Source organism: Anarhichas minor, unplaced genomic scaffold (genome assembly GCF_050575085.1).
Source record: "Anarhichas minor isolate MPS153535 unplaced genomic scaffold, ASM5057508v1 ptg000007l, whole genome shotgun sequence".
NCBI lineage: Eukaryota > Metazoa > Chordata > Actinopteri > Perciformes > Anarhichadidae > Anarhichas > Anarhichas minor.
In genome coordinates, this window is record NW_027466453.1 from 1205075 (window position 1) to 1230108 (window position 25034).

The following is a 25034-nucleotide window of genomic DNA, read 5'->3' on the forward strand; positions in this document are numbered from 1 at the left end:
ATTGACTTTCGCAGGAGACTTTTTTCTCATCGTCCTATCATAATTAAAGGGGAGTCTGTGACTACATTCCAGCAGTACCATCCAGGGTGATGAGCTTACCTTTGATGCCAACACTGATTTAATTTAGAAAAAAGCATTTTTTTAATGTTGACAATTTAATATTGACAATTCTTTTCAAAGTGTTCATACTTCTTTAATTAAGTCAGCTCTAACATTTGCTGTGATCTATTGATTTGTCTGGTTTAAAACAACCGACAGCTCTTACTGGACTCCCAGATCCCTGCTGTGGATGTGATATGGTGAGACTGTTCTTTTTCCTGTTGCTTTCTCTAATGATTTTGGTGACAATGACAACAAAGATGTTGGCACTATCATGTGCAGTTGTGTGTATTCAGCCTGGGTTTCTAATAATCCTGTCCCCATACAATGAAACTGCATTATCTATTCTGTCTTGCGGGAAACATATTCTCTCCCAGATTAACTTTTTTTGACGCGTCAAACAAATGTTTCACAGACCTATCACAGTCTGTGGCAGCCCGCATAAGGAGGAGGTAGGGACAGGGCTGCCAGTAGTAAACACAAAAAATTGGTACACTCATATTTCTACCAACTCAGGTATATTTGCAAGATCAGACCAATGTTATGTTTTAGCAATACAGACAAAATCATTCATGCTTTTACCTGCGTCAGTGCCCGAGATGTAGCTCAACTTCGGATTGTGCAGACTTAAGACCAAACGCTCTTCTTACATCCCCCCAGTTTTAGCCTCCTTGTACTGCTTACCTATTTATTGTAGAATCAATTTTAAAATCTTACTCTTGACCTACAAAGCTTTACATGGCTTTGGCTGGAGTACATTAGTGAGTATTTAATACCCAAGTGTGATCGAGCACTTTCTGTACTGGCTCCTCAGCTTTGCAATAGTCTGCCAGTTATATTGTGATCTGCTGGTACTGTTTCTGCTTTTACATCCTGTCTTAACGTATGAAGTGTTAGACTGAAGTGTAGCTGATTGGGAACATCATTTTGTAGGAGACAGGGTTGGTTTATTTGTGTCTGTACTGTATTAATATGTTGTATGGATTGCATTTAGGGGCTGCTCGGTGGTGTGGTAGCTAGCACTGTCACCTCACAGCAAGAGAGGCCAAGGTTCGATCCTTGGAGTTTGCATGTTCTCCCCGTGAGAGGTTCTCTTCGGGTCCTCCGTCTTCCTCTTCCCCAATTGATGTCTCTAAATTGCACGTAGGTGTGGATGTGAGTGTGATTGGTTCTCTCTATTTAGCACTGTGATAATCTGGCGATCTTTCCAGGATGAGCCCTGCCTTTGGATCAGCTGGGATCGGAACAGGATAATGATGGATGGTTGGAATGCAGTTTTCATAAATGTTTGTGCTAAGTACTGCTATTGACTGCTCTGTGGAAGCCAAATTGTCCCTCAGGGACGTAGAAGCTTTACTCTAAAATGATATGTATGGATGGTTTGCAGTTGTGTATACTGTATGTAAAAATGAGATATGAAAGAGAATGTATTAAGCATCAGACATGTAGAAATACATTCAAAGACAGTCAACAAAATGAAAGAAGAAAAGAGCAATAAAACAGCCTACACAAAGAAAAGAGCAGATATGGAAAAATAGGAAATATCTGATAATAATGCCTATTGCCTGTCTAACTAGATTACTGCCCAGTACCTCACTGGTGTGTGAGAGTGTGTAGAATCAGGCAGATGTGAAGAGGGACGGAAAGAGACATACTGAATATTGATGGCATGAATGGAAGTCACACACCAAACGGGCTGCTCTCTGTGAAGCTCTGTTAGTTCTGATTCAATTTTCTTTCATTTAACTTCTGAATTATCCAAATCAATTATGAGTGTGAAGTATCCTCCTCTGTTAAGCCTCAGTGTAGGAGATTCATTCTGCAGCCCTGCCTGGGTTGGAAAGGTCTGCATTTGGTGCTAAAATGTAAGACTTGCATGTTTGCCTCATCTGTTACAATTGTCAGTTGGCCTCTGGTTGCCACAATGGAGATGGAAAGCTTTCAATAGCTCACCACATGAAAATGTGTTGCCCCACTTTGAGCCTCTGCTAAACGTTGGTCAGCTACTGTAACTCCTTGTTCCTGTAGTTGGCAGAGAGGGTGTTGTTCTTCTGTCTTTTTTTTATCAGCAAAACTGTGTATTGCATTTCTAATGCATTTTATTTGTTTGTCCTACAACACCTTTTCTTAAAGTGTCTTGACACTGCTTAGGCAGGTAAGGTGTTCGAGATGAGAAATAAAAACACCGCCTACTGACCAATCAAAGCTCAGTTCCTGGATCGTTGTAATATTACAAATATACAAAGAAGTTAAAGTTATAATAAACACTAAAAGCAACTCAGTTTGAATTGACAAATGCAGAAAGGACAGCTGGCAATACATTTATAGATTTGATAATATCACTGCCCATCTGGAGCACGATAGATCTGACTATAATTACATGTGATTGGTCGGATGCTGCAACCACCGCCCCTTTTATGCTAACACGCTCACAGCCAGATTGAGAAACCCTGGTTGATTTAACAACTTGAAAACCAGCTTGGTAGATCTGTTTAGCGGGATCGCTGTTGTTAGGGTTAGCTAAGCTAGATGACCGAAAGTTCTTAGTACAAGGTACAGGGTTATTCACCAACCATTTCTTTTAATTTTGCTCATTGAAGCTGGTTTGACAAAAAAAGGTGATGTCAGTTAAGTCCCTTAGTGTTCTGGGCTTAAGGCCTTATCGGGGCATCTTTTCAATGCAACTTTTATCATCCAGTCATGCCAATACACATTAACTATCAAGTTTGTATCCCCCGAAAAGAGATACTGCCCGCATTGGAATAGTAATTTCTCAAACAAAGATCGCCATCATCTTCCACCCACATGGGAGTGTCTCTCCTGAGGACAGCAAAGAGAAGAGAGGGGGGAAAGCAGGGCTGGAGCCCAGCTGAGACCTGCTGTCTGAGCCCTGTTACGTTACTGCTGATGAATACACAACATTTCCTGATTTGGCTGCTTCAAAATAAAAGATTTTAAATAACAATAATGGAGGACTTTTCTGTGTTTGGATCCACTTGCTCCACTTCATGACAGATCGTTTACTGAGCCATATTTATACTCCCAAGGACATGATCATCTATTCAATAACAGCATGTTCAGACCCACGGAGGCCAAGTCTAACCTTAGCATGCGGACCAGTGCTGGTATTCCTCCAGACTTGAATATCGCCAACAGTCCCTCCTTTTGGTGTGACAGGCTGTGCAGCACGCTGGCCGCACAACGGGCTGTCTCCATGTCAACTGCCGTCGTCATGGCGCGCACCACGGCTCCCACCATCGTTGGAGATTGCACCAGCACCCGGCGACTGGCCTCTTTACGGGTCAGCTGGTTAACTATCATGGCCGCCTTGTTCACCACAATCTAGAGAGTAGAGAAAATAGAATGTGAGTGTGTCTGAAAGCTCATTTAGTGAATTCTTAATTATTCAGTTTGACAGCAACATACCGGATCTTCGTCCGCCAGCAGCTTGGTGAGCTCTGGTACCGCCCTGGTGGCCAGCTCTGCGTCGTCCTGGTAGTTTATCAGGTGAACTATAGCCGTCTTTAGCAGCTGGGAGGGTTCAGCCAGAAGTTGTACGTTGCTCTGCTGTGAAGGATCTGATTGGACGGGCATGGCCTCCTCCCCCTCCACCAGAGTCTCTGGGAACATGGCGGCCCTGACACGCTGAGCCCGGGTTAGTGAGTACTGATTGTCTAAATCTGTCATAGGGAGATAGAGAGAGAATATGAGGCTGCCAGTTTGTGTGTGTGTGTGTGTGTGTGTGTGTGTGTGTGTGTGTGTATGTGTGTGTGTGTGTGTGTGTGTGTGTACAAATAAGCCCCTAAGCGAGCCCCTTACAAACAGGTAGCTACTTGTTGGAGAGCCTGGTTACAATCCATCCTTGGTTGATAGAAGGTGACTGATCAGTAGGATGGGTCACTTCAAGCAGCACCATGTTAGCAGCTCGGTAAAGCTGCGGCTTTGAGCTAATGTCAGCATGCTACATATTATACACTCAGCATAACATGCAAATATACTGAGTTCATTGTTTTAGCATAGTGACATTTGCTAATTAGCAATACACATAAAGTACAGCTGAGGCTTATCTGAATGTCATTATTTGTTTATATATTTGGTCATAAACCAAGTATTGGACAACTGAAACTTGGGAGGTTACCAAAGTCATCCTGAGGGGAAGATGAATGTCTTTACGTTTTCATGGTAATCCATCCAATAGTTCGAGAGATACTTCACTCTGAACCAAACATTTTAACCTCAGGGTAGCACATAAATCCTTTTGAATGCAGAACTTGATGTAGTTAATTAGGGTGATAAGTATGCATTCATATATTTAAGATTTACAAAATGAAGCAGTGAGATAATTGCCAAGATTAACTGAGCAGAATAGAACCATCTGCTGTTGAACCTGAGGATGATTATTGTGTACACCAACTGGGTGGTAAAATGAGATTTCCTGTTGAGCCTCGGGTTCTATCATCATTAGAGATATTTTGTAGTCATGCCTAAGGAAGAAAAAGTGCTTCATAGATGATTTAATCATCTCAGAGCTGATGATAAAGTATGAAGGTTGTGAATTTAACCTTATTCGTCTTAGCCTTACTACTTGTGAAGGAGGAAAATGAAGGGCATGTTGTCCGTAGGTGATCTTGCTCTTATGTTTTTTTTATGAAAAATGAACTGGTTTGGTACCAATTAATGGGTGTCGGGCTATCAAAAGCAAAATTAACCAAAACTGACATCCCTTTTTAGGCTGCATTCAGATTCATCAATATAGGCCTAACCCGACAAGACAAATGTTGCAGCCTGTGACCGATATGACTTTTAGACTTTTCCTAGCTTGAAGGACATCTCTGTCCTTGAAACTGTGAACTTGGCCGTGGAACCCGCAGCGGAGTTTACAGATCTGCTGTTGATGAAAACCATGTCACCACGTAGAGGTCAAACTGGTCCTGAAAATCCTGCAAGGAGATGTTCTGAAACAATCAGACCAGGAGACAACCTTGACATCAAACATGGTCCAGTGTATTCTGAACTCTGGTGGGGATGTAGACAATGCTGGTGGAATTTAGCTAAAACAGATTTCAGTTTTGTTTGATTAAAATCATAAAAAACGATCCGATTGTTTTGTCACGTGTCTGTCTGCTGATGACCTTATACAATTCCTGTACTGCATTTTTTTTTGTTCATCGGGGGGAATTTATACAGCCACAACAAAAATTCTCTGCGCAAATAATATGGCCGGCATCTTAGCATTAAAAACAAATTCTAACATCAAGGGGATGTTGTTCATCAACTTTGCCTATACATTTGAGCACCAAGCATAATTGATGTGAACACAGTCTGCCTCCCCTCTTCTTACAGAGTCTTGTACGACAGTCCGCCCATCAGGTGCAATAGCCTGATTCAGGAAGTTAAGATGAAGCCAAGTTTCTGTAATGATGTATGCACAATGCTCTCTGATTTCCCATTTTCAGGATTAGCCAGGAGTCGTATTACATCCATCTTATTGTCTAGCGACCGGACATTAGCCAGGAGCACCTAACCTTGGGTATCCTTGGGTTCTAGCTGTTAAGCTCTTATTCCGGCTGTCCTTTCTCTCTTTCTGGGGCAGCCACACAACTTTCAATGGCGTATGGTTCGGCTGGTCTGGTTGAGTGGTCTGAAGATTTTGTAAGCGGGGATTTTCCCGTGATTCCACTGCACTAAATCAATCCTCGCACCCTTTTCTCATGTTGATGAGAATATTTTTGTTGTAAATGTAGTGAAGTTAATGAGAGCTATAGGCCCCCATATCTGCACGTGTTGCCATTGCCATAAAGGCCTATTTTGGACTGGTCATGTGATCTTTGGCGTGGTGAAACCAGGCATCAAAACATCTTGCCATAATATTTCTGCTTTGAAAGCTCAATACTGTGTTGAGTAGTCTTCTTTGAGAATAACATTCCTGTGGTTAAGTTTCTTGAGTCTGCCTCCTGCCACCTTCTTAGACAGCCTCAGTTAATAGACCTTTAACTACTTTCATTTGTTTGGCTAGTAGAAATGATTCTCTTTCAAACGTCCCCTTCAAAAACCTCTTTGCCACATCGGATTCTTTAGTGAACCTGTTTTCAGACGAGTGTGTGTTTAGTCTCCAGTGGCTGTAGTGAATAACATTTTATGCTAACCTATAGGTTACACACCAGAATTTAAATAATACATTTCAATAGGTGATATTAATCAATGTTAATGATGCGTGCAAAGACAATTTTGTTGAACATTTGTTTACTTGTACATTTTTACATTGTTGGCAAAAAACAATTTATCTTGTCAGTGTTGACCTTTGAGGGGACGGAGAGCCAGAGAGTTCAAAATAGAGGATGCTATTATAGCTTAGTTGTTCCACCGTTGCACCATTCGCTTTGATTTAACCTCCTCTGTTGGAGTAAAATCTGCTCCACTAAAAAGATTAATGGTTTGCCAACAGTTATGATTATGAAGTCAATTGTACAAATATCTTGTGAGTAAACTTTGTGGATTTAATTTCTCATTAACAACTGAGCTAAGCTAACTGACCGTTAACAATATCTGCAGTAGGCCACTGTACACCATAAATGATGCATTCATTGTTCTTAGAAAGAAACTTATAATGTAACTTTTTGCATCAATTGCCTGGAGTTGGAGTTTACATGAAAAGATAAAAAATAAGCTCAAAACTTTATGCCAATAACCATGCATTGGTTAGCAATGAGCAATGAGCACTTGCTAACCTGGTTGACTTTCACTTAATAACTTACAGTAAATACAGTATTTAAACTTATTCTAACTATGAAGCAAGGAATCTCTGGCTGTGGGTACGCGGATCTCGAGAACCGCTTATCCGATATGTGTTTTGCTGGGGACCCAAGAACGTGAAGTGTCAAATTTGGTAAAATTTGAGTAGATGGTGGTGCTATAACAACAAACTTTACAGTTTGGCCTGTAACTTTTAAATCGTAATTCTCAGAAACTCAGAAACTTTTCCTGGATTCTGTGGGTCCAGACAAATCTATCCATATTGGCCACACCTATTTCCGTCGTGATCAATTTTCAATCATCGTATTATAACGCAAGGAATCTCTGTCCATCTGTCTGTCTGTCTGTCTGTCTGTCTGTCTGTCTATGTATTGCTGGGGATCCAAGGATGTGCAGTGTCGAAGTTGGTGCAATTTAAACACGCGACGCATTCAATGTAAATAAACTTTAAATAAACAAGCAACAGCACTCTGTGTAGCAGCGGGTGCTCTCCGAGTCTACCATGTTTTCTGCAGCGAGACTTTACAGGCCGTGGCTCATTGACTGCAGTTGACTTTTCCTTCTGTAACAGTACAACCAAACTCTTCTTCATTCCCCTGTAGGCCAGCTCTGAACAGCCATGTCCTAAATGGGCACCACACTAGATAAAGATAATAATGAATAGTCATATTCAGTCATCTATAGTGTAGTTGACCACGCCGGTACATATTCTTGGCCTAAATATACCGTAATAGGGCATTGAGAGAATTTAAAAGAATTTACTCTTTCATATTGGTCTTTTGTTGAGCAACCATTTCGTCTCATTTCTGTAAAGTCAAAATTAGATTGCATGTCAGAGCTTTGTGTGTGTGTGTGTGTGACACTTTTAAATGCATAGAGTAAACATTGTTATAATTTATTCATGTTGGTTGATTGATAATGCCTGAATTATTACATTTTCATGAACAAAGTTAAACTCCTGCATTTTGTAATACCACTGCAATATGTTATAATGTAATACATTCATATTACAAATAGACGCTCTCACATCACCCCCATACTCCCATCTCTTCACTGGCTCCCCGTGGTGACCGAGCCTTTGAGGCAGCAGCACCAAGGCTGTGGAATGCTCTGCCTGCACCCTTACATTTTTCTGATTCTGTGAATTCTTTCCAGAATCAGCTCAAGACACACCTGTTCAGACTGGCGTTTGTTTAACGCCATGTCCTATGCTTTTATGCCATGTTTTAATTGTGTTCTTTCAGTTTTTTGTGTCGTCTTAAATGTAAACCTTTGGCCCTTATATGGTCACTTTGTGAGGTGCCTACTTGCATACGTGCAAACATCACAGTATATAAGGCACATTGCTGCTAACCATCCCTTTTGTCTTCAGTGAATGGCGATTTGCCCACTTGCTGCCTTTCTCCATGGATGGAGTCACCGCTTCAAGAACCTCGTCAATGTTGCCTCTGGTCATCCCTGCTGAGAGAATGGGGTCGGGATGGCGGTGATGATGCTGACTATATCTCACTAGTGTGCGGTACATAAGCCTCCCGCAGAAGCTCACCGCCACCATCACTTCGCCTTGACTTCCAGCTTGTGATGACTACTGCGGTGGGGTGTGTTGGGCTACCAATGACCCCCATCCCGCTTCCACCCAGGGCAGTGAGCTGTCTCCACCATGCTTTTTAATAAACCCCGACTCACCCAGCCCAAGCGGCTTTAGTTCTGCCCCCTCTACCAGACAGCTCTACAGCATTCCTGCTACGTTCAAGGGCGTCATAAAGGGATGGATTACCCCTACAGAAACAGGCTGTGTCTGTTGTCCTCACTCACAGCAGACATCAAGGTTTGTCGGATTCTTCAGACCCGTGTTGGATCTTTGCATTCTAAAACCATTGCATTGCCTGCAAGATGTTCTGAATGTTAACCATCAAGCGGCTACAAGAACTGGTTCAGCTGGGTGATTGGTTCACCACTGTCTACTTAAAGGTTCATACTTTCAGATCGAGGTGGCTTCAAAACAGGAGCCTACGAGTACACAGACTTTTGTTCGGCTACGTCCTGGCCCCCCGCACCTTCTGCAGATGTGCGCTCCAGCTGCTGTGAGAGTAAGGCATGAGAGTCTTCTTTTATCTCTAAGACCTCATCGTCATGGCTAAATCTGGAGAATGGGTTGTGTTCCACACAGCCCAGTTGATCTTACAACTAATCAAGTTGGGGTCCATGTTCAACAGGAACACCAACAAGTTGGGGCAACTGTGGCTAAGTGGAGAGCAGGGTCGTCCGTCAATCAGAGGATCGGCGGTTCGATCCGTAGCTGTGTGCCTTCGGTGTGTGAATGTGATAGTCTGATGGGCAGGTGGCATGGTAGGCCGCGGGCCCCTCTGTTGGATCACAGATGGATGCCGCAGTCTGGAACAGCGTTTATGGCATTGATCAACATTACCGGGTAAGCAGAAGTGGATCTGTTTGCTCACCGACACAGCACTCACTTAGCCTATGCTAAAGCAATGCTCTTGGTTGGAGGACAGTATTACCCATACAGTCCATTAGAGGGCTCCGTCTGTGTTTATAGCTTATAACATCTTAACTTTTCAACCATTGTGGCAGTTTACTAGGGAAGGAAAGTACCACCTAAGACAGATCTGGGTGGGACGTCAATGGCAGATTAGGAATAAAATGTAAATGTGTACATCATGCACGGAATACAGCTGCTTTGCTTTTATTTTGAAGGCGACTGTTGCTGTTTTTTTCTCCATTTACGTACGTTAGTAGGTTGGTGAATGTGTGCGAGCAGCAGCATCACAGCAATGTGTTGGTGAAGTGAGTTTATGGGAGATGTGAGTTAGCTGTTAACACCTTAAATAATGTCAGCCTGAGTTAAAATAAGAAAGATTGACACAGAGTGTAGAGCTTTTAACAAAACATGGACTTCTAAGTATTTATTTATTTACTGAAGTCAAAGGTAAAGTGTAGTTTGTGGAGAACAGATCACAGTGTTTAAGGATTACAATTTCAATCTCCATTACGAGACGAAACACACAGAGAAATACTAAAACTTGACTGATGCAGAGCGGCACGGACATCTGAGGCTTTGCTAGCTAAGCTGCTAAAGCAACATGCTCAGAACATGTTGCTTCTCTTTGGATCGACCTCCATATGTGAACAAACATTCTCCGTGATGGAGTTTAATTAATCCAGATCCAGATCCTCTCTCACTGACATCACCTGTCAGCTGTCCTTCACACAAAATGAGGTCATTGGACTACAAACAATAGTAATAAAATAACTAATTTTGCAGAATAATGATCCCTGTCAGTGTTTTAATTATCATTAATTATATATGAATATTACATTTGTATATTTTCTGGATCATTATTCCTGCTGCAGATGTTTAAGGTGGAGCTCATTTTAACTCATTTATACTCTGTTGTTCAGTTTGGGTAGTTAGGAAGGGTTTGATTATACAATTATAATGTGCAAAGTAACTAGTAACTAAAGCTGCCAGACAAATGTAGTGGAGTAAAAAGTAGAATATTTCCCTCTGAGATGTAGTGGACTGGAAGTATAAAGTTGGATAAATTGGAAATACTAAAGTAAAGTACCTTGAATTTGTACTTAAGTACAGTACTTTAAGCAAATAGACTTAGTTACATTCCACCACTGATCATAATATTTACTCTTACCACTCACAGCTCATCAAAACTATACAATGTACCGTATTTTCCGCACTATAAGGCGCACTTAAAAGCCTTTAATTTTCTCAAAAAACGACAGTGCGCCTTGTAATCCGGAGCGCCTTATATATGGATCAATTGGTTAATTGGTTGATCCATACTGGTTGTACACGGCGCTCTGTCAAAATGTTTCAGTAAACTACAAAGCCGCACCGCGGTAAACACCGGTACTGTGCTTACTCCTAGTCCAACACCACTTGTGTGTATAAAGACCCCAAAATGGCACCTTTCAAGAGACACGCTTACGACGCTATTCTATTCTATGCGCCTTATAATCCGGTGCGCCCTATATATAAAAACAGTTCTAAAATAGGCCATTCATTGAAGGTGCGCCTTATAATCCGGTGCGCTTTATAGTGCGGAAAATACGGTACTGCTTTTTATAAAGAGGTGGAATAACAGTCCCTGTCTCATGTGGCCCCTTGGAAAAAATAATTGCCCACCCCTGACCTAAGATGTGACAATTATGGCCCATAGCTTTTACAGCCCACATATTACTGTTTACATTCAGTTGACATTTCTTTATGTACACCATACATAATATATTTGTATTTTGCACATGCATTTGCTTTGAAAGTGCCAGCACCACTGTGTCAACTGAGCTTGAAACAGCCAGCTGTCTCAACTAACAGCCCAAGTGGGAGAGTTACGTTTGTAAGGCAACTTGTTTGTCAGGGCTTATTTCCTAGAGGAGACTTTTATTTCGTCCCGTGAGTGTCAGGTGATTGGTGAGAAGCGGAGTGTAACAGAGTGAATGAGCATAGAACAAAGGTTCTTCATATTTACTGTGATAGATTATCTCACACCATGGAAGTTGGTGTTATATTGAAGACAGATGAATGTCAGAAAAATTGCTTCTTCTGATGGAGCAAAACAAGTAATCTTACCTGCATTTACTCACAACAAGCTAAAGGTGTTCACTATGTTAGATACTGATCAGTATGTCATACACATCTTAAATAAGCACTGGATCAAATGAATATATGTTTCATAAAAATCCATTTTTGTTGTGTCTGGGAAATCGTCTGTCAGACAGATTGATGAACGAAAATAATAAAACATGAATGTACAGGCAAATGGACTTATATCGTCGACAACATATGATGTCAAAACAGTTCATTTATTCCAGCAAAAAACATGAGCCATGAATACAGAAGGAAGAACTACATAGATGTACAACAATACAGACTACGCATCTGATGATGAACAGAGGAAGAATGTGATGATGAAACCAAAGATAAAGGGAGAGAAGAAAGACGGAATGACAGAAATAAATCAAATAAACCCCAAAACATGAACGACTGAAGCCAAATGATTCTGTATAACGTCTCACCTGTGGGGCTCTCTAGTCCGCCAGCTGCTGTGTTTCCTCCTCCCACAGTGGTGGCAGTAGCAGGGACAGTGGTTGTACTGGTTTTAGTACTAATGTACTTCTTACAGCCGCTGTACTCAGTGCTGCTCTCATCATCCAGGACTGTGGTGGCTCCTGATTGGATTCCAGAGTCTGAGGCGTAGTAGGTCTGCTGCCATTCTGCCACCTTCACCACACTGTCCGCCTCACTCACTGCAGGCACAGTACAGAATGAACGACTTCATAACAATACAACACAGTCAATCCATATGGCCACAATGATACATATAATGAGTAGTAATAACAGTTGTAGCATTAATAATACCCGAAATAATATTAGACAATGGTCACTAATAATAACAGCAGTAGTGGATATAATAGAATGTTGATGATAATAAAAGCAGTAAAAGTAACAGTCATAGTAATAGAAATGTGACTAATACTAATGATATTGAGCCAAAGGCAAAAACACACCTTTTTTTTTGCTCGTTGTTTGTTTTTGTATTTTACTTTTGATTAGAAATATTATGCTTGTAGCTACCTGGTCAGCTTTTAAATACAATAGCCTCAAGGCTGAACACCTCCTGTTTCAAGTATAGTGAAGCAGCACTAAAGTTGAGCAGCCTTCTACATTGCTTATGTATTCTTCTAATGTTTGTCAGGGTACTAGGACATTCAGTAATAGTATTATGGGGCGTCAGAGCAGTAAAAACCAGATATGTCTTTAAAATAGCTATATCTACTTAAACTACACAGAAATGACAAACTGTCAGAAAACTGCCAAATGAGTGTCAAAGAAACCATATGGTGTCTGTAGTGTCATGAGGATTTCTACTTTCAAACTCGTTATTGTTTATCAGAGTTGTGAGGATCAATCAGGTGCCGCAGCATCAACACCCTCAGTCAGCCAAAAGATGGGCCGCTGCATGTTGACAAGTTCAATCGATCATTATCACCTTCACTTAACACAGTGAGCCGTTTGGGAGTAAATGAACATTGGACGTTTTACATTTGTGACTGTGTTTATGTGCTGGAGATGTATACAGCAGATATCAGCAGACAGAAAAGAGCTGGCTGCCGTGGTGACACAGCACTTACTTTGCATGGACATCATCTCCACCCACTGGTACCACTGCCTTCACTGACCTCTGACCTGCAGAGCAAGAGGGGACACATTAGGTTGGCAAACAGGATTGCTTACAAGATTCAACTAATCCTCTCTGCAGGATTAAGGCTTATTCTGCAAAGCATGTTAAGGAATTAGTTCGTCTCACATTCCTCTGAAATACACCACTGCACAGTTCATCAGAGGGGTCAGTCAGAGGAACATCTGCTTTTGCATGGATCAAACTTATGAGCCTTCAGTCACAGCATATCTGTACGCCAAAACCACCAGACACAGGAACAGCTTCTTTCCACTGGCCGTCACTCTGATGAACAATTAATCAGACATACTGCACTACTACCTCTGTTTGCACTATTACCTTAATTCCATTGACACTGTTGTTACATACAATGTTGCATTGTATAGGGTTATGTTCAATATATATATATATATATATACACTTTTTGAATATATATTTATATTGTACATAGTCGTTAAATATGTATGCTTACATCTTTCCTGTTTATTGTAAATTCTGTGTATGTACGTAGAAAGCAACGAAAAACCGGAGTCAAATTCCTTGTATGCGTAAGCGTACATGGCCAATAAAGCTGATTCTGATTCTGATGTCCACCACGTCTCTAATGAGTCCACATTCATGTTAGTGATCTTTTACTGAATACCATTTTCGTTAGTATAGGTTGTAAACACCCTCTCTGCATGTATTGCTGTTGTGATAAGAAAGCATTTCTTTCCATAAAGCCTGGGGAGCAGCAGCAAGATACACAAATGTCAATGTTGTGAAGCATATAAAACTCCAGAGAGCACCTTTATCTAACTCCCAGAGGCCATGGTTGGTGAAAGGTCACAGTGTCTCATCTTCCCTGCCAGGAGCCCTTCACAGACCCAACTGCCTGCTGGGAATTCACACTAACGCTCAGATAAAGATGAAGTTTGTGCTTATGAGAATGCACATGAGATATTGCTACACTCAAGTACAGCACATCCACCAGTCAAGCTAGATTTAATGACACTTCATTATGACCTACAGATCAAGATGGGTTGGTACACATTAGACCCCTGTAGACCGACATGTTAGGACAAGCCAGGGTCATGGTCTCCCTGATGACGCCAGCTTGTCTGCTGTTGACACGTGACATGACTCCGGGGAGATGTACATCATACTGAACAGGTACAACATGTATGGGGTTAGTTGACTCATGACTTTTTTTTGGAGACATCAAACCAGTGATTAAACAATTTGAAATACCTGTCTGTACAAATCAGTCTTGACACAATCAAACAGTATAACATTTAACAGATCAACATTCTGTGTGTCTGAACACCTCGTCGTGTCTAGATTTAATATTATCTCTCTTTCATTCAAATGTTAATATTCTGTCTACCATTTCAAATACGAACAGCAGCTTCATTTGGAAGGAATCATTTAGAATTTTGGAATATTTAACAAAATAAGTTATATACACACTGACCAGTGGTACTGGAGCTAGATTTTACAAGACAAATGTACATATTATGTATTAACCTAATACTTACCTTGCATTTTTAGCTGATTGATTAGTATTTTCGTATTGGCAGTAGGAATTGAAGCATAATATTTTAGCTACAGCAACAGCGGTTAAATTTTACCCAATTTAGCTATTTCTAGTTTACATTTTCCTGGCTGCTAATGCCAAAAATATGCAAGACAGCTGAATCATTACTAACAAAACACGCTTTTTTGTGCACAAAATGAGAATGACATGACAATAAAATGTTTACTGCTCTTGTATACATTTGTGGTCCTGGTCAGAAAAGTAACTCTTTCAAACATTCTATCAAAAGTCAGAATTTATCTAAATTATTGCAAACTCACAATTTTGCCCCAGAGGGCTTTACAGTCTGTACAACATACGACATCCTCTCTCCCTAGACCCTCACACCAGAAAAGGAAGAACTCCTCCCAAAAAAACCTTTATCAGCAAAAAGAAAGAAACCTCAGTGAGAGCAGCAGAGCCCTCCCTCTACCAGGATGTACACAAGTGCAACAGATGTCATGTGACAGGCTGGTCTCATCCAGTGTTCGTAGCTATACCTACAAAAAAGAATGCGCGTAATTCATAGATATCCCAAAAAAATCATTTTGTATGTTATCCATGTATTAATGAACGAGGAAGTATAAAAACAGCAAATATTTGATTTATGTGTCACGTACCTTGCATACCTCGAGTAACAGCACTTCTGGAGTTATTTGAACCCAAACCACGATCTTTTCCTCACCCTAACTAAGTTGTTTTGTTGCCTAAACTGAATTGAGTTGCTCCCTGTGAAGACGAATGTTTATTTTGAAAGGACTGTATGCATGTAATGAGCAGAAATTACCACATGTTGCTGGCTTTCGTAGGAAAACGCAAAATGAGGAGTAACTTTTCTTAAGATATCAAGCAAACTGTTGTATTAGGATACGTTGCAACCACACACAGCGGGCAGAGTGCCCGCCTCTCAAACCCAGGGAGAAATCACACCCGATAAGTCAGGACAATACTGGAATGAATATAGAAAAGATTCGAAGAGTTCAAACAGAATTATTAACTAAAGTGAAAGCACATGAGGTGAAAACAGTACTTTCCTGTTGTCCAGGCAGGAAGGAGGAAGAGACAAACAACAGGTTAGTTTGTGAATCATTGAATTGGTCTACTCATTCACAGAGCTGTATTTTACTTAAGATTAAATACTGTATCTGATTACATTTTAGGACATATACGTTCAAGAAATGTTTAGAGAAAACTGCCAATGCTGACACAGTGTACATTCATGGTAATACTTTGTAGCTATTATGATACAGTTGGCGATGACAGCAGTGCTGTTGGCATAGTTTGAGTTGTGGTATTGGACTGGTTTGTCTCATAACTTGTAAATGGACTAGTACTTTCTAGTCTTCTATTCACTCAGAGCGCTTTAACACTACATGTCATTCACCCATTCACGCCCATCCATACACTGATGTCCTCAAGAACAAGTTGGGGTTAAGTGTCTTGCCCAATTGGCATGGACCGGACACAGCCACCCACATAGACCGGGCAACCCTGCTTCCTTTCATTAGGTGAACACAAACACAACTCCAAATGGATGCTGATGTTGCTCTGTGTATGTTGGATATTCAAAATGCTATTCTCCAAATCCACTTTCAACCCATATTATGATAATATTTCAGTGAAAATATTCTGTTATGTGTATTTTATGTGTTTGCAATGAGTGACAATGTACAGGAAGTGCAAGTTTTAGCACCACTGTAGCCCATCAGCCAATATGTGTGTGTGTGAGATTTAAACCGCCCCCCCACCCTTCACTCATCAGCACATCCAGCTCAGGAAAGGCTCAGCATTACACCAGTGGACAGTGTAAAGTGTGTGTGTTTGCTCGGTAGCTTTAATGTGTCTTTATATCTCCCCAGTGTCGTGGATGTACCTTATCTAAAAACACCATCTGTCCACATAAAATCAATACTCTCAATTACAACACATGCTGTGCCTGTGGGACACAGTAGCAGCTGCCTTCAACAGTATAAATACAGCTGATTCAATTAACACCGACCTCTTTTGTCTGAAGGCTGTTGGTTAATCAATAGAAGTAGGCTGCAGAAAGCAAGCTACCCATTAGCAACGATGATGACAGCAGCTGTTTTGATGACTACTGATACAAAATTAACCTACACCAGGCAAAAAGGTTGAGTCCAACTACCTCGAGACATTTTCATTCTATCTAGTTCCTGAAGATTTCTGAATCAGTTTTCTCTCGATTTGGGATTACCTAATTTCCTTTGGGCAGCAAGAATTACAGCCTCATGGTTGTATCAGATTACATCCATGTCTGACCAAAATGTCTTCACTTCATTTTCCATGAAATTGTCATAATTAGAAAATACATTTTTGAGTTATCATGATGTTCATGCTGCTGTTACGTTGTTTAACTTGAGTACACCGTGATGTTTTATTGTGTTTTATGGTTTGATATTCAATCAAGCAAAAGGAGTGCTTAATGCCAAAAGGCACGGTCATTCATGACATGCTCACAAGTTTTCCATAGCAGCTCAGATCATGAAGTCCTTAAGCAAGATCACACCAGCCTCATTCAAGCAAAGTGCCCTGGTCATTGCTGACCTCATCACAAACCACAATAAGCATGCTCAGATGGCATAACGGCCTCTCTTCCATGGTGTACTGGTGTATTTCTTTTGACCTGGAAGTTGTGACTTATGTCCATCGGTGGGCTTTTGAAGGATATCACGGTCGGTAGTTCTCAGCCTCTGGTCTCCCTCTACTCCAGATTTGATATAATCTGTACTGGTGTCTGGGGTCAGCAACAGAAACACAAACGCCTCACTCTCATGCCTAAATCAGTCGTCAGCATTTCTCAATGTGAGCATTCCTCTTCACGATTCATGCGATAGCATCACGCAGTTAGCTGCCACACAAGTCCGCATCGCAACCTTAAATGTGCCTCGCTCAGATTCTGTATACATATGCATATGTGGTGGGGTTTTTGAAATGGTCATAATTACCATATGAAATATTGAGTTATGGTCAAAAATGTGTCTTGTGAGGTTACAATAACATTGACCTTTGACCTCCAAAATCTAAGTGTTGAGTCCAAGGGGATGTTTGTGCCAAATTTGAAGAAATTCCCTCCATGATTTCCTGAAATATCGCCTTCACGAGAATGCGACGTACCGACGTACAGACAACCGAGGCATGAATAAAAAGAGTGTTTCGAGAGAAAATGTCCCTGGACCTCACTTTCACAACTATAAGCTGTATTTTCCTACTTGCATTCACAAAACCTTTAATGTTTCTTCCAAGCACCTTCCTCCTCACCTAATTTAAACAGCCAACCTTCCATAGCAGACATCTGCATGGCTTCCTGAGCAGTCAGTGTGGTGTAAATTGCTCTGTGCCTCCATATGTTTGTTGGAGTCCCTGCCTAATTATAACTGAGCAGACTCTGTAGGATACATGTGGAGTTAAAACGTCATGGGAAGTTTTGTCGCTGGATGTTGGAGCGTTTCCCCAATGGTGTTTAAACTCAGCAAAGCAGAGTACATGGAGGAGAGAGGAAATTTGAGCTGAAGAAAATGAGAATATATGAAGAGAAAGGTGAAAGAAAATTGAGCTGAATGAACAACAACTGAGCTGATGATGAAGTGAAAGAAGATGAAGAAAGCGGGAGTCAATGGGAAGAGTCAGGGAGGATGACAGGAGTGATGGGAATAAAAATGGGTGTGTATGTGGTGTGTATGTGTGTAGGAAGAGACTCAAAGGAAAAGACATCCATACATATGCTCATGTGTATGTGCATCTGTGTGTTATTAGTACAACTCAGCCACACAGGCGAATATGGATTGTGGAAAGCTCCACACAGTTAATGTAGAGCAAGGGTGGGCAGTTCATTGTCCCAAAGGGCCACATGAGAAACTAGGCCTGTTGTGGAGGGCCGGCCCAAAAGGCTGAACTCAATTCTCCTCAATATGAATTTTATCTCTTTATGAAAAGCTGTAAATTGTATGGTTTTAATTAGCTGCCACTGGTCAGAGTAAATATTAGAATCGGGCAGAGTAAAAACGTCTACATTATATCACTATTTAATCAACATTCACAAAAACGATTTTGAAAAAGAGCAGCATTAAATTAACTTTATACAAAAAAGTAATAAGTGCTATTGCTATTTTCTTTGAAGTCCAATTTACCTCATTTGCTGTTTTTCAATTATTCTTTCTTGTTGCGAGAACTCTAGTGTGTGTTGGGCTTGAACGAGTGCTCTGAAGTCAGGTTGAATGTGTGAGGTGAGATGTGAAGGACAGCTGACAGGTGATGTCAGTGAGAGAGGATCTGGATCTGGATTAATTAAACTCCATCACAGAGAATGTTTGTTCACATATGGAGATGGATCCAAAGAGAACCAACATCTTCTGAGCAGATCTCCTCGTTTGTGGAAAGTTCTCGTCTTCGAGAGAAAAATAGAATAAAAATCCAGCAGTTATACTGAGCTCTGCCAGAAGTGTATCAGACTGCAGGTCAATGAGTTCAAGCTGAACATCACTGTGAAGGGAGAAGAATCCATGTGAAGTCTTCAAAGCGCCTTAAAAACTCTCCATGCAGTGACCCTAACATGGAGGAATACCTGCAGAAGTGATCAGCTGATGGTGTGGCTTCTCTTAGATGTGGGTGTGAATGTTACCCTCCATCTGGTTTGAAAGAAACTGCAACTTTCTCATAAAGCCTTCACCAGGCTGTACCTTTCATGTACAAAGAGTGTGGTATTTAGTTCATTCATAAGTGCAGTCACATAAACAGCAAATACAAGATTGGCCATCCAGTCTGCATCTGAGAGCTCTTGGACGTCCTTGCCTTTCTTCTCACAAAACTTCTCACGCTTAAAAAATCTGGCATTTTTCTCTGTCAGATTTAAGTAAGTAAGTAAAATGTATTTATATTAGTCACAAAGTGCTTAACATGAGCAGAGTTACAAACATAAAAAGCACAATGTGACCATATAAGGGCCAATAATTTACATTAAAAGGCACAAAAACAGAAAGTAAAAACGTAAAACATGGTTTAAATGCAGGCCTTAGGACATGAGTTGTTACCCAAACGCCAGTCTAAACAGGTGTGTCTTGAGCTGATTTTTGAATGAGTTAACAGACACAGCAAAACGTAAGGGTTCAGGCAGAGCATTCTGCTTTGGTGCTACTGCCTCAAAGGCTCCGTCACCACGGGTCTTAAAGCGAGTGCGTGGGACGAACAGATAATTTAACATGTTTGAGATGTTTGAGAGCGCGGGCGGGTGAATAGGGGTGAAGTAGTTCAGTCACATATGTAGGAGCCTGGCCGTGTAGTTCTCTGTAAGTGAGGGTGAGAATTTAATTAAAGTGGATCCTAAATGCTACAGGGAGCCATTTGGATTTGGACAACCATCGATTGTAACACTTGCCAGTTTGTCCCATTTCAGTCCCAGCTTGTCAAAGAAAGCATTTACCTCCTTCAGCAAATCACTCCCCATCGTTGTTTCTTTCGTTGACTGCATTGCTGCCAGCTCCTCCGTAATCTCAAAGTCTTTCATTATCCCATGTACAAAGATGAGTAACTGGGCTGTGTCGCGGATTTCACAGCTCTCGTCTAGAGCCAAGGAGAAAAAGTCAAAATTGTCTGTTTGCTGCTCTTAGTTTTCCGGGGTCGGAAAAACCTCCTCCGTGAAGGGTTAAAGCTCTGGGAGCAAGGCCACAATGGATGACATCTTGCTAGCGGCTCCTGCTGGTAGACATTCCCGCTTAAGAGGCTGCAAGCAGGTGCAGGTCTTTTTGCCTGCATTGCAAGGTCTCTCAGATCTGCCGCCATTTTTATGATGCCTGGCATGTGCTGAAAAAGTGCCTTAGTGGGAAAATGATAAGGAGAAAGAGAAAGGCACTACTGCGATGGTTCCGCAACCCATAGATTCTGCAAAGGAAGTTACATTTTTCGCCCAAAAAGAAGGAAGTAGAAATGTCTGAATATCTTCAGTTACATTTGTGTCTTGGCCATAGTGGCAGCCGACTAATTAGAGTAGCCCAGAAGTCCTTCATCCTTGCCACAACACCAAACACTCTTTGGGGGATCCTCAAGCATTCCAAGGCAAAATGGAAAATATAATACTTCCAGTATGTTGTGAGTCTTCCCTGGGTTTTCCCTCCAGTTGGACATACCTTGAAAACCTCCGGGGGAAATGAGTCAAGGAGGCATCCTAATCAAAACCCCAAAGCACCTCAACTTCCACTCAAAGCTTCGGACACACATCTGCATCCCTCACAATGTCCCCAAGGTTGAGCCAGATCTCCTATGAAGGAAGCTTGTTTCCAAAATCTCAGTTGTTATGCAACTACCGAGAGCTCATTGACCAGAGGTAGCCAACACAGTGCCTGCGGGCACCTGGTCGCCCGCAGGGACCACGTGAGTCGCCCGCAAGGCATGTTCTAAAAATAGTATTAATCACGAGCTCCGTTTAAACATTTTAGTTGCTGTTCATTTTTAATCAAAAACGCTTGCATGAATGTTGATTTTAAAATGACAATATTTCATCATAAGAGAGTTGGGACCCAGAGGCGCACGGCGGACAGCCAGGAAGAGGCTGCCGCACCGCACTGGGTTTTCAGGTTCTGAATGGTGGGCGCTTCCCGTTGGCGCCGGACGCGCGCCGCGAGCGCACCCCGTTGTCAGGTCCGTAAATCCTCAGAACAGTCCGCGGGGCAACAACTCAGGGGTGGCGGGGGTAAAGGCGAGGCAACGCAATCCGACCGAAAAGGCCCAGACTAGAGGTTTGACTTCCCAAACTGTCTACATTACCACTGCATCATTCACCAGCAGGCGCTATGTGCAAAAGTAACCGGCTTTGATCATGTGATGACTCCTGTCGTGATCATAAATGGCATCCGCTCCAAAGCCAAACAACACAGGATATTCATAACTGATGATTTATATAAACATGGGACAGAGTTGATTTGTTGATCATGATTTGTTCAAAAATGTTACAAAAGTGGTTAGTACAAACGAGACATGATTTGAAGATATGACAGTTAATGATTTCATAAAAAATGTTAGAAGTGATAATTTTTACAAAAATATAACGGGTGTGATTTTGAACCAAATGCTACAAATGTGCTTATTCATACAAAACTGTCAAGAAAGATATTTATTAAAATATCAGAGATGTGATACCTCTGACTTTCAAATGTTGAAACAGAACAAGAGAAATAAATGTTTAAATATATCTGTTTCCTACTATCATGTTGTGGAAATCATTGTTAATAATTATTGTGAGGAATAATTAACATTGACATGTGATCAGACAGTCTCTTCACACATATTATTAAAAGGTGATCTGTGCAACTTTGTTATTCAGGAAGTTTGTATCAAATAAGTAGCCCTTCGTACTACTCGGTACCCTTGAAGTAGCTGTCAGTTTAAAAAAGGTTGGTGACCCCTGTCATTGACCATGTCGGTTGGTCCTTTGCTCTGAGACTTTGGCCCACACAGAAGTATTGGATGGAACATTTTTGATACTCAACATGTTGGCTTTGAACTAATGAGTTGATCGCTTCATTCAATTCAATTCAATTTATTTTTGTATAGCCCAAAATCACAAATTACAAATTTGCCTCAGAAGGCTTTACAATATGTACACATTTGACATCCTCTTGTCCCAGGACCCTCACATCGGAACAGGAAAATCTATGCAGAATGTGATGTAGAGTCACACTCTTGGGTTTTTGCCCTATTGATGTTAATATTGATACTCAAAACAAGACATATCTTGATAGTACTGATACTTTGGCATCTTTCTACCAATCTCTATCAGCAAGTAACTTCCAAACCCTCCAAGGCAAGCCGGTTTTCAGTCAAAGTCACATTGCCTTTGACTTTGAGTTGGTAAAGCTCATCCATTGCTCCCCAGTCAGCTGCAAACCAGCAAGTGCACGCTGGAAATCGCTGGTTGATGAATCCAACTGTGTCATCAAGAGGTTACAGAAAGATTATCTACTCCTTGGCTGAGCCTCGGGACCAAAATTACAAAATGTCACAGTCTCTCTCTGTCCCTCCTCTCCAGCTGCATTCCCTATTCTCCAGGCTCCTCCACTGCTATTTGCCACCCATCCACCAGAAGCCCATGGACTCCTCTCCCCATCACCTGAGTGACACACTCATCTACACACCTTTTCCCACTTCCCTCATCTGCTCTGCAGTCACTTGAACTTTCTCACCCACCCCATCTCATTCCCTCATCAGCCACTCAGTTGATTTACCAGACCACTTCCATTCATCCATTCATCCCCTGCCAAACCGTCAAATTTGTTTTTCTTTGCTGTTTCTTGGCATTTGCTTTCGAACTGATTCCTGGAACCTGTATCTGCATGTCCGACCTTCTGCCTGATTTTAGACTTCTCGATTTCCGGCCTGCCCCTTTGGATTTGTTTACCTGATGGACTGTCTTCTCAGTTTTCCCCCCTGTCATGATTGTAGACCAGTGGTTCTCAAACACTTTCTTCAGTTCCCCCGGTTACAGCTGTAAGCTTGCTTTCTTCTACCATCCAGTTTGTTAACAATTCAAGATGATTTATCTCACTTTTTCTCTTTGCCCACAAAGCAGCTAATCACAAAACAGTGTGTTCTTTATTTAGCCCAATCAGGTGCTCTTTTCATCCAACTCCTGATGTGAATTCGCTACCCTACCACCTCCAGCATCAGACTCCCATCAAAAGATACTGCAGGTATGTGTAAATGTCTGTTCAAAATGGATTCATTTACACAGGCCTTTGAAGCTTCAGTCACTTTTTTTTAGATAAATTGGAGTGCTTTAAAATAAAAAAATATGCAAGTCAGGCCACATGTGACCATTTTTAAAGAGTCTTGTTTTAATCTTAATAAGGAATTATATGGGAAGTTACCTTAAGTCGTCATGTTTTCGAGATCTCTCAAAAATGTGTGAGTACATTGTTATACTGATATACCGATGAGTGGAGCTAATACAACCGAGAGCAAATCAATGTTGCATCATTATGTGATACGAATACTATGACTCTTACCTGCCTGAGATCTGAATAACCAGCGCTCGGTAGATTGATGTTTTCTTTCAGACAGGGACAATTTATTTCAGCCGGCAATTGACAAAGTTAATTTCCTCTCTTCTTTCTTCAAGGTCAAAATATCTCTCTGTTCTGTTCTGCCTCTCATAAGACCCACAGGAGCACACACACACACACACACACACACTCAGCAGAGTCCAATTTGATCCGACAGGAGGGAAGCCAACAGAGAGGAGGAAAAGCAGACAGTGAGAGATTTGACTCGTCACTTGTCATTGACCCTGTCAGCTCTATCGTGACGACCCATTACACCTATTGTTTGTTTGTGTGAGTCATCTGCACAGGCTTCAGAGTCAAATGGCAGTCTGCCTTTGAAATGCACACACACACACACACACACACAGTCAGCCCTATTGCAGTATTTCACTTGGCTGTGTACAGTCCTCACTGTGTATGTGTGTTTTGTTTCGTAATGTGCAGCATTTGTGAAGTTCTGTTTCCATGCAAATGTGCTCAGGTGTGTGTGTGTGCTGGTGAGACAGCTGTCAACATACTGCAGTGAATCAGACGACATTGTAAGCCCCACTGAGAGCAATGCATTGCACCTCCAAGCAAAATCACTTTTAGGACTATATTATATACTATAATTCTATATATATATACATAGTGGGTACGGAAAGTATTCAGACCCCTTTAAATTTTTCACTCTGTTTCATTGCAGCCATTTGCTAAAATCAAAAAAGTTCATTTTATTTCTCATTAATGTACACTCAGCACCCCATCTTGACAGAAAAAAACAGAAATGTAGAAAGTTTTGCAAATTTATTAAAAAAGAAAAACTGAAATATCACATGGTCATAAGTATTCAGACCCTTTGCTCAGTATTGAGTAGAAGCACCCTTTTGAGCTAGTACAGCCATGAGTCTTCTTGGGAATGATGCAACAAGTTTTTCACACCTGGATTTGGGGATCCTCTGCCATTCTTCCTTGCAGATCCTCTCCAGTTCCGTCAGATTGGATGGTGAACGTTGGTGGACAGCCATTTTCAGGTCTCTCCAGAGATGCTCAATTGGGTTTAGGTCAGGGCTCTGGCTGGGCCAGTCAAGAATGGTCACAGAGTTGTTCCGAAGCCACTCCTTTGTTATTTTAGCTGTGTGCTTAGGGTCATTGTCTTGTTGGAAGGTGAACCTTCGGCCCAGTCTGAGGTCCAGAGCACTCTGGAAGAGGTTTTCTTCCAGGATATCTCTGTACTTGGCCGCATTCATCTTTCCTTCAATTGCAATCAGTCATCCTGTCCCTGCAGCTGAAAAACACCCCCATAGCATGATGCTGCCACCACCATGTTTCACTGTTGGGACTGTATTGGGCAGGTGATGAGCAGTGCCTGGTTTTCTCCAC

The 25034-nt window shown here is 41.5% G+C and overlaps 1 protein-coding gene across 2 annotated transcripts in view; it reads right to left on the reverse strand.

Moving 5' to 3' along the window:
• LOC142935782 (junction plakoglobin a-like) overlaps positions 1-13036 on the reverse strand; it is a 42871-nt gene extending 29835 nt beyond the window's left edge. The window contains exons 1-4 of one of the 2 annotated variants that reach the window (XM_076080019.1): positions 13021-13036; positions 11905-12135; positions 3526-3779; positions 3203-3441 (exon numbers count right to left, since the gene is read on the reverse strand). In XM_076080019.1, the coding sequence (XP_075936134.1) occupies positions 3203-3441; positions 3526-3779; positions 11905-12135; positions 13021-13036 (740 nt within the window). Of the gene's footprint in view, positions 1-3202; positions 3442-3525; positions 3812-11904; positions 12136-13020 lie in introns of both variants that reach the window. The other variant, XM_076080020.1, reaches the window with a different exon arrangement.
• Between the last annotated feature and the right edge of the window lie 11998 nt (positions 13037-25034).